General features: G+C 38.3%; 3 protein-coding genes and 1 pseudogene across 6 annotated transcripts; 3 read left to right on the forward strand and 1 right to left on the reverse strand.

Moving 5' to 3' along the window:
- The first annotated feature begins 854 nt into the window (after positions 1 to 854).
- LOC125212732 (serine/arginine-rich splicing factor RSZ22-like) lies at positions 855 to 4,330 on the forward strand. Of its 4 annotated transcripts, XR_007174767.1 has the most exons (8): positions 855 to 975; positions 1,298 to 1,401; positions 2,143 to 2,231; positions 2,471 to 2,693; positions 2,799 to 2,909; positions 3,136 to 3,323; positions 3,488 to 3,603; positions 3,688 to 4,330. XR_007174767.1 is itself a non-coding variant. In XM_048112971.1 (6 exons), exons 2-6 carry the CDS (start codon positions 1,313 to 1,315, stop codon positions 3,179 to 3,181), a joined length of 558 nt encoding a protein of 185 aa, XP_047968928.1. In that variant the 5' UTR covers positions 855 to 975; positions 1,298 to 1,312; the 3' UTR covers positions 3,182 to 3,472. The 4 variants fall into 4 exon arrangements, 2 of the variants coding, with proteins under 2 accessions (XP_047968928.1, XP_047968929.1); XR_007174768.1 differs by lacking the exon at positions 3,488 to 3,603; XM_048112971.1 differs by lacking the exons at positions 3,488 to 3,603; positions 3,688 to 4,330 and having other exon boundaries at positions 3,136 to 3,472.
- A 2,723-nt stretch (positions 4,331 to 7,053) lies between these two features.
- On the forward strand, positions 7,054 to 7,908 carry LOC125210161 (fasciclin-like arabinogalactan protein 3). The gene has a single exon (XM_048109737.1). It carries the CDS (start codon positions 7,054 to 7,056, stop codon positions 7,906 to 7,908), a length of 855 nt encoding a protein of 284 aa, XP_047965694.1.
- Positions 7,909 to 9,172: 1,264 nt separating this feature from the next.
- On the forward strand, positions 9,173 to 10,289 carry LOC125210162 (xyloglucan endotransglucosylase/hydrolase protein 3-like). Its single transcript, XM_048109738.1, has 4 exons — positions 9,173 to 9,341; positions 9,421 to 9,521; positions 9,604 to 9,803; positions 9,884 to 10,289. Exons 1-4 carry the CDS (start codon positions 9,173 to 9,175, stop codon positions 10,221 to 10,223), a joined length of 810 nt encoding a protein of 269 aa, XP_047965695.1. The 3' UTR covers positions 10,224 to 10,289.
- Positions 10,290 to 10,539: 250 nt separating this feature from the next.
- LOC125210163 lies at positions 10,540 to 13,726 on the reverse strand (annotated as a pseudogene).
- Positions 13,727 to 13,808: the final 82 nt, after the last annotated feature.

The raw sequence follows: 13,808 nt of genomic DNA on the forward strand, positions 1-13,808 counted from the left end.
GATCACTTATTTGCCTATTCAAAATATAACGACATCGTCTCTTCTTATTACTTAGTATCGGTATAAATCAATTCATTTCGGTTAGTTGAGAAATTGACAATTTGGTCTAATTTTGTACTTGGTACACTGCACACGAATGTAATTAGACATTTTTCTTTTTTCTTTATGAAAGAAAAATTAATGGATTACGAATCAATTATACTGAAAGTGATTCTAGCCAATTTTTCTTAAAAATTACAAAAAATTTCATTTTGTCCAAATTGGAATGAGTTCAAATTTCATTTAATCAATAGCTAGGACTTTCTAAAGTCTGATGTGAAGTTATTACACACCTCATGGAATTTATCATTAATTTTAATGATACAAGCCTAACATCATAAGCCCTACTGGTGATAGAATATGGACTCAGGCCCAATTTAATACAAGCCCAAAGTCATAAGCACTTTTGGTGAGACACAAGCCCAACACCATAAGAATCAGCTTTAGAATTAATTGATGTAATAAAAACCATCTCGTAATATTAAAATTTAGATAAAAAATCATGAAATTCGAATTTGTTAATAATTACACACAACAAAAAATTCAAATTCATATTGTTAAAATGACTAAGGTTAGTACTGGTTGAAAATTTTTCTTTTTAAAATTAGTTATGAACAAATCAAAATGACAAAACTTATCTATTTTTCGTGGACGAAGGAAGTATTTAATTGCAACAAATTTTAATTTTTTATGATTTTTAATTATTTTTTAAAATTGTAGGATGCATATAATTTTTTCGATACGTGTGATTTCAAAAATAGAATACATTTATCGCAAAGTTTGTGTGATTTGATTTAAACACGATTAAGAAAATACGGAAGGGTCACTAAAGTAATTTCAAACGTAGTTCCCTCTTGAGCCTTTAACAAAGGTTAGCCGCTCATTCTCCTAGGGTTTTTCGCCAGCTTCAACACTAGGGTTTCAGACTTGCAGCAGGTCTCTCTCTCTATCTCATTTGTTAAAATTTCCCGTCTCCGGCCTTGTTATGGTCCGTAATCGTATCTATTTGATTCGTAATTTTGCATTGGGTTTTGAATTTTTACGTCCGCCAATTTGACGTTGCAACTTCACACTGCGGTTAAAATATGAATGATTTTTTTTTTTTTTGGAGAAAGTTTCTTTCTTTTTTTTTGGTTATTTTGTTCGGTTTGTCTGTATGATGTTATGTTTGAAATTCTGTTCATGTATTTAAGATTGGTGATATGATTGGTTCCCCTGCTATTTCTGATCTATCTGCATTTTGAGATTGTTCTTGCAGTTCTTGTAAGTCAAGATGTCCAGAGTTTATGTCGGAAATCTTGATCCCCGAGTCACTGAGCGCGAACTCGAGGATGAATTTCGTGTGTTTGGAGTTATCAGAAGGTAAAAATCTCACAGTAGTTGCTACTTAGCCCCTTGTCTTTGTGGAAGTTAAATCATAAATGAAGTCTTTCTTGTATATACATTGGAAAAAGTTGAAAATGCTCTTGGAAGTTCAATTTTAAATTCTGCCTATTTAACTATCTAGTTTTCAAGCAATATCTTGTAAGGAGTAGTATTATGTTTCGAACTGTAACTTCTAGGACTTTTTTGCCGTGCTTATGGAGTAATAATTTTTTGGTATGGAGTAAATGTGTATGGAGATGCTTTAGTGCATGGTGCGCTGGGTGGTTGTGATGGTTTTTTTCCATCCCTGCAAGTGATAATGTCTTCTTTTGGCTCACTCTGTCTACACATTATATGGAGTATAATTCATGTGGACTATTCTATAATAGAATTTTGTTCTGTAATTAATTTATCTGATAAGGGTCTGATATCTGTGGACTATTATATAAAAGAATTTTTTCTCCATTTGAACATAAGTATTGGATGACTACTATAGTTTAGCTTCAATACTTTGTGACACACTTGGTGATAAAATTATCCTTGGCTGGTAGTGGTAACAAATAAAAGGTTCTTAAAGGAGCTAGGCTGGATGTTTGCTTTGAATGATCGCTGTTGAACAAAGTGTTTTTCATTTGTTAAGCATGTGGATTTGTGTTTGCCCCTTGAATATATTAGTTTTTCAAATTTTCACATTATCTCTTGTGCTTGTATCTTTTATAATATTAATGTTTTTTCCAGTGTATGGGTTGCCAGAAGACCTCCAGGCTATGCTTTCATTGATTTTGACGATCGGAGAGATGCCCAGGATGCCATCAGAGATCTTGATGGTTTGATTTGAAACTTTAACTTTAGTCTGCTCCCTGCTAATGTTTCTAAGCTAACTACATTTGATGAAACTTCAAGAACATTAACATCCTGCACACATAATGAGCTAAAAAGTCTATTTTATTTTGAATTTCTATTTCCCCCAGCCCCCTCCTTCAAACCAAAACAAAAAAAGTTATCCTGTAGCTTTATTTTCAATCAGCATCTCAGTGTTACCTTGTTGTTGTGATCTGTGGTGTAGGCAAAAATGGATGGAGAGTTGAACTCTCACATAACTCCAGCGGTGGTGGTGGAGGCCGTGGTGGTGGCGGCGGTGGTCGCGGAAGGTCTGGTTCTGATTTAAAGTGTTATGAATGTGGCGAGGCTGGTCATTTTGCTCGTGAGTGCAGAACTCGTGGTGGTACTGGGAGGCGTAGAAGTCGCAGCCCCCCTAGATACCGCCGGAGTCCAAGTTATGGTCGGAGGTATTGTTTGTTAATAGAGAAAAAGCTAAACTAGTATGTTAATTTGAATATTTGTCTTGACTTGTTTCATTGTTTGTATTGTTTGATGTCATGTTGCTGCAACAGGAGTTATAGTCCTCGTGCTCGTTCCCCTCGGCGTCGAAGCTTATCACCCAAAGATCGCAGCTTCAGCAGGTCGCCGTATCGTGGACGAGAGGAAGTGCCATATGCTAACGGGTTAGTTTTTTTTCCTTTAAAATTTTCCCATACCAATGCATCTCTTATGGTGAGTTCCTTCACTTGTCAAATAAGACGAATGAAAATTTAAAGAAATGGCTGGACCTAAAATTGATATTTTAATGTTTAATTTCTTCGGTTGGATCATTCAAGATGTAGTTGTATTTTGTGTACAAGCCTACTTTAGATCCTTATAGGCGATTTACATTTGTGTCTTGTTATGCAGAGATGGTCCTAGGGAAAGAGTCGAAAGACGCAGAAGCAGGAGCTAAGCATTGATCTTATTCTAGTATTTGAACTGATGGCGCAGTTTTTACAGTAGTGTTTACTCTGCTTGGACTTAGTTACTGCTATGTAAGTGGGCGACATCTTCAGCTTCGACTGAGGCATTTGGTTGTCTTTACTACTTCAGTAGTAAGTTTGTTACTTTTTCCCTATTATGTGTTCGTCATATGCAAACCTCTCTTGAAATAGCACTTATCTCACAACTTCCGGATCTGTTGTTCATAGATGATATGTTCTATTATTGTCTTTTATGGAACTTTGCTAAAGCTTTATGATTTTGTTTTTGTGTCGAGGTCTCTACGTGGTACTGCTTCATTGGTTTTCTGCATCTGCACTTCTCTTTCGCCCTTCACTGCCCTGCTGTGGGATCTTCAATTTGAAACATTGTGGATCCCAACTGGCTAGAGTGGTAGATGCTTCTTTGATTGCATATCTGCGGATGTGATGCTCCTTCTACCCAAATAGTGTAATTATATTTGATTTAATGATGAAGGGCCTGCGTCAAATGCTTATGACAAGTTCGTAATTCTTCTAAAAGGGAACTGTTGACTTCTATTCCCTTTGAGTTGCAAGATGAGGGAGAATGCTGACTTAAGGGGCTGAAAGTTGCATGTTCCTCTATCACAATGTTACCCTCTTCACCGACACTAGGTTGGGATCTTTGTGCCTGGTGCCTTCTTCCCCTCGTTGAGATGTTATCTTTATGGTTTTGGTAGTGAACGACCCACTCACTTCAGTCCCCCCCCCTCGACTAGCGAAATCAGAGATTGATATTAGTTCATTGACCTTGTGGGCGTTCCCTATAGAAGTTGACACAACCTAGATTCCTACGTTATTTCTTTAGCCTTTGAAAATTGATCTTCTTTGAATATTTTCCTGCGATTGTTTGTGTTAGAAATTTTGTTGCCTTAAACAGCGGTATCTGCAATCAGCTTGTTTACCCGCTTGGAAATGTTTTGATTTGTGGCTGTATTTGTCCTGGTCACTGTTTTTTGGGTTTGTTTGTTTAGCTCTTTTTGACCGTTTGCTTTTGTTGGTGGATTTTTGAGTATTCACTAATGGAGAAGGTGAATATTTTGTATGTTTTTGACACAATGATACAAAATGTCTGCATGAATTTTGCTTTGTTAACCTCTGATCGTGGGGCAGTGACAATGTATCTTAGTTCGGTTACTTTGTTTGGCATGTGACCATGTATCTTGGTCTTGTTTGGTAGTTGAAATTTGTTTGGATATTTTTTGAGTCAAGAAATGTGTTTCCTATTAATAATCATGATTTAAATGGTTGATTGTCTGACAAGGCAAATTTTTATTTTGGAGTTTTATTATATCAATACGAAAATTTTACTATTACAATGTCGCTTTGAATTCACTTTCAGAATGTTATTTGTAAAATAATCAAATTCGCTTAGTAAGCAGTATAAGACATGGCCAAACCAAACCGGCCCACTGGTTAACCGCCGGTTTTGAACCTGCGGTTCGGAACTGGAACCGGACGGTTCCGGTTCGAAATCCGGTTACGGTTCGACATACGGTTCGGTTACGGTTCAACAAAATTCGAAACCGTAACCGGCGGAACCGAAAATAAATGGTCATCGCCGGTACGTTCGTAGGGTTGTAGGGGTAGGGTCGGAAAAGGATGGTTAACCGCCGGTTTTCAGTCAGAAATCTGCGGTTCGTGTCGGAAAACCGGCGGTTTTTGACACAAAACCGCCGGTTTCCGACGGTTCGGGGGTAGGGTTGCAGGCGTAGGGCGTAGGGTTGCAGCGTAGACCTGAAAAGGTGTCGAAACCGCTGGTTTTCGGTCAGAAACCGGCGGTTTTCGACACGAACCGGCGGTTCCGTCAGAAAACCGTCGGTTTCTGACCAAAAACCGGCGGTTCCGACCGTTTTTAAAATTTGAATTTCAAAATTTAAATTTAAGTTGAGCTCAAGTCCTTTTCCTTTTTTTTTTTTTTTTTTTTCTAATTGTTTCAACTTTACTTTTAATATATTTTTTGTAAATTGTAATTTTGTATCTATATTTTAAATTCAAGTGTATAGTTGTATACTTGTATTGTTGTATTTTGTAACTTGTAATTGTATTGTAGAAATTTACATTCAAAATTTCAAATCAATAAAATTGCAATTCTTTATCGTTATCAATTTCTCTTTGGATTGTAAAGTAATAACTATAAGATTTTTTAAAAAAAACAAAAACAAACCGAAACTGAATCGGAACCGGCGAAAAACCGGTGGTTATTAACCGGAACCGGAACCGGAACCGTCATAGCCGGGCTGGTTACGGTTCAAGCATGTCATGAACCGGAACCGGCGGTTTTATGAACCGTGGCCACGTCTAAGTATAACCTTGCAGATTGTAAATTTTGAAAAAGTTTTCCAATTATGTTGGTCAAATTAAATTTTGAAAAAATGTTCCTTGTATTAAATTACATAAAATTAAAGGTTCTTTCTTGGAGAGTATTCAGTTGCTATATGACTACAAGAAAATGACACTTCATATGTTTTGTAGTTATAAGTTGGTCTAGATCAAATTAATTACGAAAATGAAAACAATGACTTTTTCTAGATAACGTACAATCTTGCTAGGAAATGAAAGCAAGGAAACAAATTGCAAAAACATAATCTACACACAAATGAGAGGAGCTTATCACTTGATTAGCATAGTAATCGAGTGAAATTAAAGCAAAATTGTGCGATTGTTTTTCGTGCATGGGTCTTAAATTATCATCTGTAAACTCTACCTAACTCGATCCAGTTTAACTCAAAGGGGATGCAATGTTAAGCTCCTATAGTCGAGGAGTTAAAAGGATGGATATTTAAGGATGTGATGAAGGAGATGAACAAATGCATGGATGAGATTAGAAGATTAAACATTCTTAGTGAAGGTTGGACTCCATGAGGATGAGATACTAGCCTGTCTTTTGGACAGTGTGCATCAAACATATGTTGGAGAAATTGGGGATGATGGATCTCATTATTGAGACATTTTAGAAGGTGACAATCTTTGCAAGCTTCGTTCATAACGACTAGTAGTATTGACCGTAAATTAACAAGTTAAACTACTATATTTATTCAAGTAGGTATTAACTTCAAAAAATGACTTTGCACGAACTCGCACAATTATAGTTCAAGTTTGCCTAAACTAGACTCGACTCTATTCAACTGACTGGCCATATAGGATATGTATATGCGAGACAATTTTTAGGAGAAGGAAACCATCAATCTTTTCTACTCAATTCGTTTATGAGAATGGACTAGGTCATGCATCGAATATTATTATGTAGCTTAATGTGGAGTACTTATTACACATATGTTTAACAGAAAATGGACATGGGAAAGAGGGAAAAGTTGTCAAATACCAATTCAACAACAACTTCATACGTATTCTACATATGCATATATTACTATTACTAAAACAATAAATTATTGGGGTCTATGGACCCCATGCCTTATAGTAGCTCCTGCTTTATAGTAGCTCCGTCACTTGTTCTTGAAGAATTTAAGTGGAACTGATTCATATTTTTATAGAGTTATCCCATTTTAAGATCATTTTAAGTGGCTCTTGCGTGGATTCTTGGTAAGCTTTGAGTGGAATTTATCCACATTTTTATAGAGTTATCCCAAATTTAAGATCATTCAAAATTTCCAAAATATTAAGCTTGTTCAAAAAACAAACATGCATGGCTACACATCCAATTCTCCACAATTATAGCATCCATCAAAACTCAAAATAGAACTCTTCTCTCCTCCTCACACACCACTCTCACTCTCTCCACATATATATATACACTCACACTCATGTGCATCAACTTGATGATTGCAACACACAATCACTAAAACTCACTAATTCAGCAAAAATGCGCCGCCCTTTCCTCCTCATCGCCGCCTTGATCCTCCTTTCCACCACCACCACCACCTCCGCCTTCAACATAACCATCACCCTCGCGCGGTTCCCCGGGTTTGAGCAATTCAACCAGCTGCTCACCAACACCCATCTCGCCGAGCAAGTGAACAGCCGCCGCACCATCACAGTCCTCGGCCTCCCCAACGACCGCATCGGAACCCTAATGCAGCTCCCCGTGGAGGTCCAGAGGAGCATCCTCAGCCTCCACGTCATCCTCGACTACTTCGACATGGCCAAGCTCGCCAAGCTCACCCCGGGCTACAAGACCACCCTCACCACCCTCTACCAGTCCTCCGGCGTCGCCAACGGCCAGCAGGGCTTCATCGACATCGTCCGCCGCCGCGACGGCACCATCGTCTTCGGCTCCTCCGTCCCCGGCTCTCCCCTCGTCTGCAACTTCGTCAACCCCGTCGCCGCCCAGCCCTTCAACATCTCCATCCTCAGCGTCTCCCAGCCCATCATCGCCCCGGGGATGGACGGCACCTACGTCGAAACGCCGCCGGCGACACCTCCTCCACCGCCGGCGGTGGCGGCGGCGGCACCGGCACCGGCGGCGAGGAAGAAGGCGCCTCCTCCGGTGGAGGAGACGGAGGCTCCGGCGCCGGCAGCGGCGCCGGCGCCGGCGTCTAAGAAATCGCCGGCGCCGAGCCCGGATGCGGATGCGGCAGCGGATGAAGAGGAAGATGCGGATGCGGATGCGGCGGCGGATCTGACGTCAGAGAAGGAGACGAGCGGGGGAGTGGATTTGGGGGTGAAATTAGGGGTGGTGATTGGGTTGGCGGCGTTGGTTGCGGTGGCGGGGCAGTGAAATGGGGAGGTGGCATTTTGTCGAACATCTGATGATCGTAATGAGATGAAATGAAACAGTTTGTGGGAGAAGCCAACGTGGAAATAAGGAATTTGTTTTTTTGTCTTCTCCAATAAAAATGGTATGGAACAATTGGGAAGAATGTAATAAGACAAGGCTTATTGCATTCACGTTTCCATTGTCGATTTTGATGATTTAATATAAGTTAGATTTACTGGAGTTGCGTTTTTATAGTATACTAATATCGATGCAACAAAGCTTGAAAAATCAGATATATTATACTCACACGGAGTACTGATATAGGAAAATCACTACTTAAATGCATAATTAGAGAACACAAATTTAGTTCACTATAAGAGTGTTTTAGACTTTTAGTTCACTCCTTGTTTTCAAATTCATGTTGTGAACTAAAACGCTCATATAGTGAACTAGATCGTTTTGATCTAATGAAGCCCATTGGACTTCAAAATATAGGCCCAAAATTTATTTACAATAGTTTAAGCCTTATAAAATCCCCAGTTACAAACCCACTCAAAATTAGATTGGCCCATTAGACTGAATCAAGCTTACTTTGACAACTACAAACATGATTATTTTATTTATCTATGATGATTTGACTTGTTTAAAAAAGGATAAATGTTAAAATTTGGTAGGATCCTAAGTCCTAATTAGCTATTAGCTAAACGACAAACTACAATTTGGATACAGTTATCACGTGCACTGTACCATGAATATGATCTACACAACCTTTTATGACAATTAACATCCACATATTACATTGCATAGATATGATTTGGTTTACAAACAATGAAAAGAGAATGTATCTCAATTAATGGGTTCCATTTGTCACAAGTCCGAGGTTGTTTTGTTAACTGTCCCATCTTTTTTTAGCAACTCAATAAATAAGCATGATTTATGATAGTGCTAATTGCCGCACATAATTGATACTCAGAATCAAACTATTCTCACTTTGTCCATGTTTAACAGAAAATACTATTGCGTGTAAATATTTTGTTAACTGAATTTACCATATATGTACCACAATTAATTATTCTCACCTTTTCTCCCTAATCATTTCCAAAAAAAAGTGTAATATCTCAAGATTTGGCTAATCATGCCATAATTGTATTGCATGTGTATAAACTATACGTGCATGAAATGTTGAAAAATCATCCCTATATATAGAGGAATAACCATTCATGAATTATATCAAAGAAGTAATAGTAATAGTAATCATTCTTGCTCATTGATCAACAACTCTTCCATGGCTATTCGCATTTTGGTTATGCTAGTTTTTGTATCCTTTTTGTCAATGCAAGAAATTCTTGCACAAAATAATTTTCATAATTTCTATAACTATTTATGGGGATCCAATCATTTCTCTGTTAATCCTCAAGGAACTGAAGTTCAACTCTTGATGGATAAGTCCTATGGTCTCTTTCTCTCTCTCTCTCTCACTCACTCTTGTAAAATAAAATCATGAATATAATGTTTGAGTGTGTGTATGTATAGGAGCTGGATTTAGGTCAAAATTGGACTATGGGTCAGGGTTGTTTCACATAAGGATGAAGATACCAGAGAAGAAAACAGGAGGAATAGTTACAAGCTTCTATGTAAGAATTGTACTAATTCACTTTTTAACTAGTGTTTTCTTGATAATTGAACTAGTTTTAACGTTTTCTTGGTTATTGGCAGTTAACTTCCGCACCAGACAACAACCAGGACCCGGGAAATCACTATGAACTCGACTTCGAGTTTCTGGGCACCAACGGCACGGTCCAAACCAATGTGTATAACAATGATCGTGGCAACAGAGAGCAAAGCTTCAATCTTTGGTTCAATCCTTCACAAGATTTCCACACTTATGAAATTCTATGGAACTCTCGCCAGATAGTGTACGTATCCGTCTGTCAATCTGAATGTATACAAGTTTTTGATACTTGACCGTATGTACATGTAACAAATAATATTGCAGATTCTTGGTGGATTATATCCCGATAAGGGTGTTCAACAACAACAATGCACGCGGAATAGACTATCCATCGAAGCCGATGCATGTTGAAGCAAGTGTATGGAATGCAGATTGGTCAGGAACTGTGGATTGGAGCCAAGCTCCATTTATTGCTCGTTTTCAAGATTTTGGGTTCAAGGCTTGCCCAGCCAGCCTCGGGGCCCGCTGCAACAGATTAAACTATTGGCAGTTTGGACAGGGGCAGTTACAAAAAATGCAGCAGTATAGAAGATTGTACATGACTTATGACTACTGTGCTCAACCTTATACTGCCAAGCCAGAATGTGCATTCAATAATAAGTGAAGGGATTTCTTCAACTCCTACACAAAGCTATTTTAATGGGTTTTTTCTCCACTAAATTAGTTGTAACGTTCCTACTTTTGAAGGATATGAGTCTATTCCATATTATGTGTTAAAATAATAACACTATTTTAAACCATGATTGCTATTAGTATATTTCATCTTTAAACATAAATGCTCAGATTTCCAGTCAAAGTTAGCAAATGATGAAAAATAATTTAGATTGAAGTCAGAGAAAGAGATTGAAGGAGAGACAAGAAGAGTATCCAAGATTCCTGTAAATATTGAAACCAAGGATATATATTCCCAGCGCATCCAGTTATGGGGATGGGATAATCGAATGCTATAAACAGCAAAGACAAGGGAAAAGAATTTTGCTCTTACCAGCACATAATCAACGTTATTTCTAAGACTTTGAGGTTTGAATCTTCTCGACACATCAACTCCATTTACAAGGCCCCTATGCATATCAGATTCTGTAGAAACATCTCCATTCTCATGTGTTATGTGAATCTTTTCTTTCGACCAGCCACCATTTTCATGCGCAGCTTCTTTTGTATAATTATTCAGCTTCTTTAGTGGCGGTTTTCCAAAAAAACCAGGGCGGAAGAGTGGCTTACACTTTTCTGTGGAACTTCTGCCATCTGCTTTCTTCATAGACTTTTTATTATCACCAAAGGACGATGAGCCATTATCAGGCCCAATATTTCCATCATTTGATGTTGAATTAGCAGAGTTCTCTTTATCTGGGATCTTACTGGTGGTATCCATGGCTGGGACACTACAAGTTCTGCTGTCTACATCATCTTTACAGTTCCCAACTGCAGTGGACGCTTCGGTCAACTTTGTGGATGAGCCTAAATCACTACTGATTTCATTCCCACAACTTGCTTGAACATCAGAAGTAGATGAGGATGCCTCGTAACTCTTGGTGTCTGATTCTGTAGACGAAGCATCAATCAATGAAGTGCTAGTTTGATCTGGCAAGTCATCATGATTTCTGGTGGAAGGAACTTCTATTTGTGTGGTGGGCAATCCGTCTTTGTTGTGAAGTTCAGCATCGCTAACAATAGGCAAACTTAAGTCAGGAGATGCCATTTTTGTATCTCCTTTTGCATCTTTCGCCACTGTAGTTAACGACAATTCTTCCTCACCATTGACCTTATATCCCGAACCATTAGTAGATGGTTGCTCTAAATCAAGAGAACTGTCAGTGCATACTGCATCAGTTGAGGACTCAGCATGTTGTTTCATGGAAGAGTTCACTTCAGTTATTTTCACTTTCTCATTTTCTTCTTTTGTCAATAATTCAGAGGGAAGCAAACATGATGCAAGCATGATATAATCGCACATCAATTAAGATGCTATTCAAATTATATCAAGCACTAACAAGCATGCAGAAGCAGAGCCCAAACCAATTATTTTAAGTCCTTTCTGAGGCAGGACCCTGAGGACAGCATAACTGCTAGGGTGGTGTTAGCAGTTGCCCGGGGCTCTGCTTGGAGATTTCAAGCAACCCATTTGGAGGCATTTAAACAGCATATACACAGATATATATTCACTTCACAAGGACTTCACATTTAGAGTCTTTAGAAACAAACAATCTAAACCCATAACTACTACCAAGAAACTTGAGGAGAATATTTATTAGATGAACTGTCTTATACATCATCTTGCTTCTCATCTTATTCAAAACCTTTTGTTAATCTTTGTTAACCCTGTAAAATGATAGAAATACCTGCTGTACAAGAGCATATAGGCTCCCTGTGAAAGCACCTCATCCAAATCTACGCTAGCAACCTAAATAAGAAGACCAATGTGCAAGTTCGATCATCTGATTATCTGACAAGCTAAATGAACAATGACATAGTCTAGCAGGAAGATCAGAAACCATTACCCTGCAATCATCAATTCTGTACCAGCTTCCACAGAAATCCTTAATATAACATATGTAATGGCCAAAATAAGATGCATTCAGCATGTCCACATGGACAATAACAGCATACAGCTTGTAAGTATCATTTCCATATTCCAATTCACTCATGTACGGGCTAAGATCCAATGTCTCTGGGAAAGTCACCCTCTTATTAAGTTTCCCAAATCTTCCACTCTGCACAAGAAGGAACAAACGTGGAGTAGAGCTCAGACATAATACTGACACCATTACTCCCATTTTAACTTATGTGGCAAAAGTTAAAACATGGACAAATGTATAGGACCGACAACACACGTATAAATGAACTTGCCACTATTGAAAGTCCTATGATACTGCATAAAGTGATGCTGAATATCATTTTTAGACACCAGACAAATGATTTATTCAAAATGAAAAACCTCCTGAATATCAACCACATGTGGGACAAGTTATAAAGACCTCATAAACTCATGTGCATCCTCCTGTTTCCCATATCCAAGATTACCACCTATGTTAGGCAACCTTGAAAGAATGTTCATTGGAGAAAATGGATTAACACTTCGACTAGCCCTTTCCATGTGCAATTGAAATTCACAAAGAAAACACCAATCATCCCTTTGACCTGGATAACACCAATCATCCACCAATAAAAACAAAGAAAAAAATGAAATAAAGCATTCCTGCGTTCACATAGAATATGATAAATATATAGATTAGATCGAGGTAATTACATTCTCTACGGTGGCCTTTCTCCAACAAGTAGGCAACAAGGGGTCGGGTGTATGCAAGACACTGAAGAACCACATTAGCAAAGCAACTGCATAAAAGCAAGTGTGACGACAAGTATTGGTATTTGACATTTTAAATATAAACGTAAGATGTAGAACAAGATACTACAATACCTGTTTCCACAGTTTATAAGTCCACAAGGAGGATAGCCTGGTTTGTCCCAATTGAAAAATTTTAGAAATTCCTCATATGGGAAAAGTATCTGAAAAAAGAATGATATAAGAAATTCATATTCAAGGAGGTAAATACTATAATATGTAAGTTAGCAATCAGAAAATGAGGTGGTCGAATACTTTGTTTGAAGGTTTGTAAACCTTTGAGCTTCCATGCATAAATTAAGGCAATTCACTGTTAAACACAAAATGAAGCAATTAAAAGCACAATTTAACATGTAATTACCAGTACTTGACCATCTTGCAGCCGGCGCACTGTTTCTTGGTGAGATTTCCGCACACGACGCAGGAATCAAAGCCTTCGGCAGCGCCGCCGGCCATAGTGTCCCTCTTCCGGCGATCCAAGGACGAATAATCGGCGGCGGAGGAATCGAAGCTGGAGTCCACCACGAAGTATTTGGAGGCCGTGTTCCGCACCAAATACAGCAGGCCGAATATGCCAACTGACGCCAACACTATGAATTGCAGGAACCAGTTAAGATCCGCCGCGACATGCATTTACAATATGCAATTTCCTCAGGATGAACTGATCTGATTGTAGATATCATTAATTCAATTACTGGGATTTAGGGTTTCTGTGGGGAGGAAAGGGGGAAAAATTCAATTGAGTTAACGTAACATTTCTTTATTCTCTGATACAAAACTTTTAATTATAGAATTATAACAAAACCTTAATTAGTAATTAGCTCAGATTTTAGGTTTCTGACGAAC

The sequence above is a fragment of the Salvia hispanica genome, chromosome 3 (genome assembly GCF_023119035.1).
Source record: "Salvia hispanica cultivar TCC Black 2014 chromosome 3, UniMelb_Shisp_WGS_1.0, whole genome shotgun sequence".
Classification (NCBI taxonomy): Eukaryota; Viridiplantae; Streptophyta; class Magnoliopsida; order Lamiales; family Lamiaceae; genus Salvia; species Salvia hispanica.

What these genes read in the sequence shown, in the direction of transcription:
- LOC125212732 (XM_048112971.1), top strand. Translation starts at nt 1,313, where the DNA reads ATGTCCAGAGTTTATGTCGGAAATCTTGATCCCCGAGTCACTGAGCGC. An exon ending in TGCCATCAGAGATCTTGATG is followed by an intron (nt 2,232 to 2,470) that starts GTTTGATTTGAA and finishes TCTGTGGTGTAG; the next exon opens with GCAAAAATGGATGGAGAGTT. An exon ending in AGTCCAAGTTATGGTCGGAG is followed by an intron (nt 2,694 to 2,798) that starts GTATTGTTTGTT and finishes TTGCTGCAACAG; the next exon opens with GAGTTATAGTCCTCGTGCTC.
- LOC125210161 (XM_048109737.1), top strand. Translation starts at nt 7,054, where the DNA reads ATGCGCCGCCCTTTCCTCCTCATCGCCGCCTTGATCCTCCTTTCCACC.
- LOC125210162 (XM_048109738.1), top strand. Translation starts at nt 9,173, where the DNA reads ATGGCTATTCGCATTTTGGTTATGCTAGTTTTTGTATCCTTTTTGTCA. An exon ending in CTTGATGGATAAGTCCTATG is followed by an intron (nt 9,342 to 9,420) that starts GTCTCTTTCTCT and finishes GTGTATGTATAG; the next exon opens with GAGCTGGATTTAGGTCAAAA. An exon ending in TGGAACTCTCGCCAGATAGT is followed by an intron (nt 9,804 to 9,883) that starts GTACGTATCCGT and finishes ATAATATTGCAG; the next exon opens with ATTCTTGGTGGATTATATCC.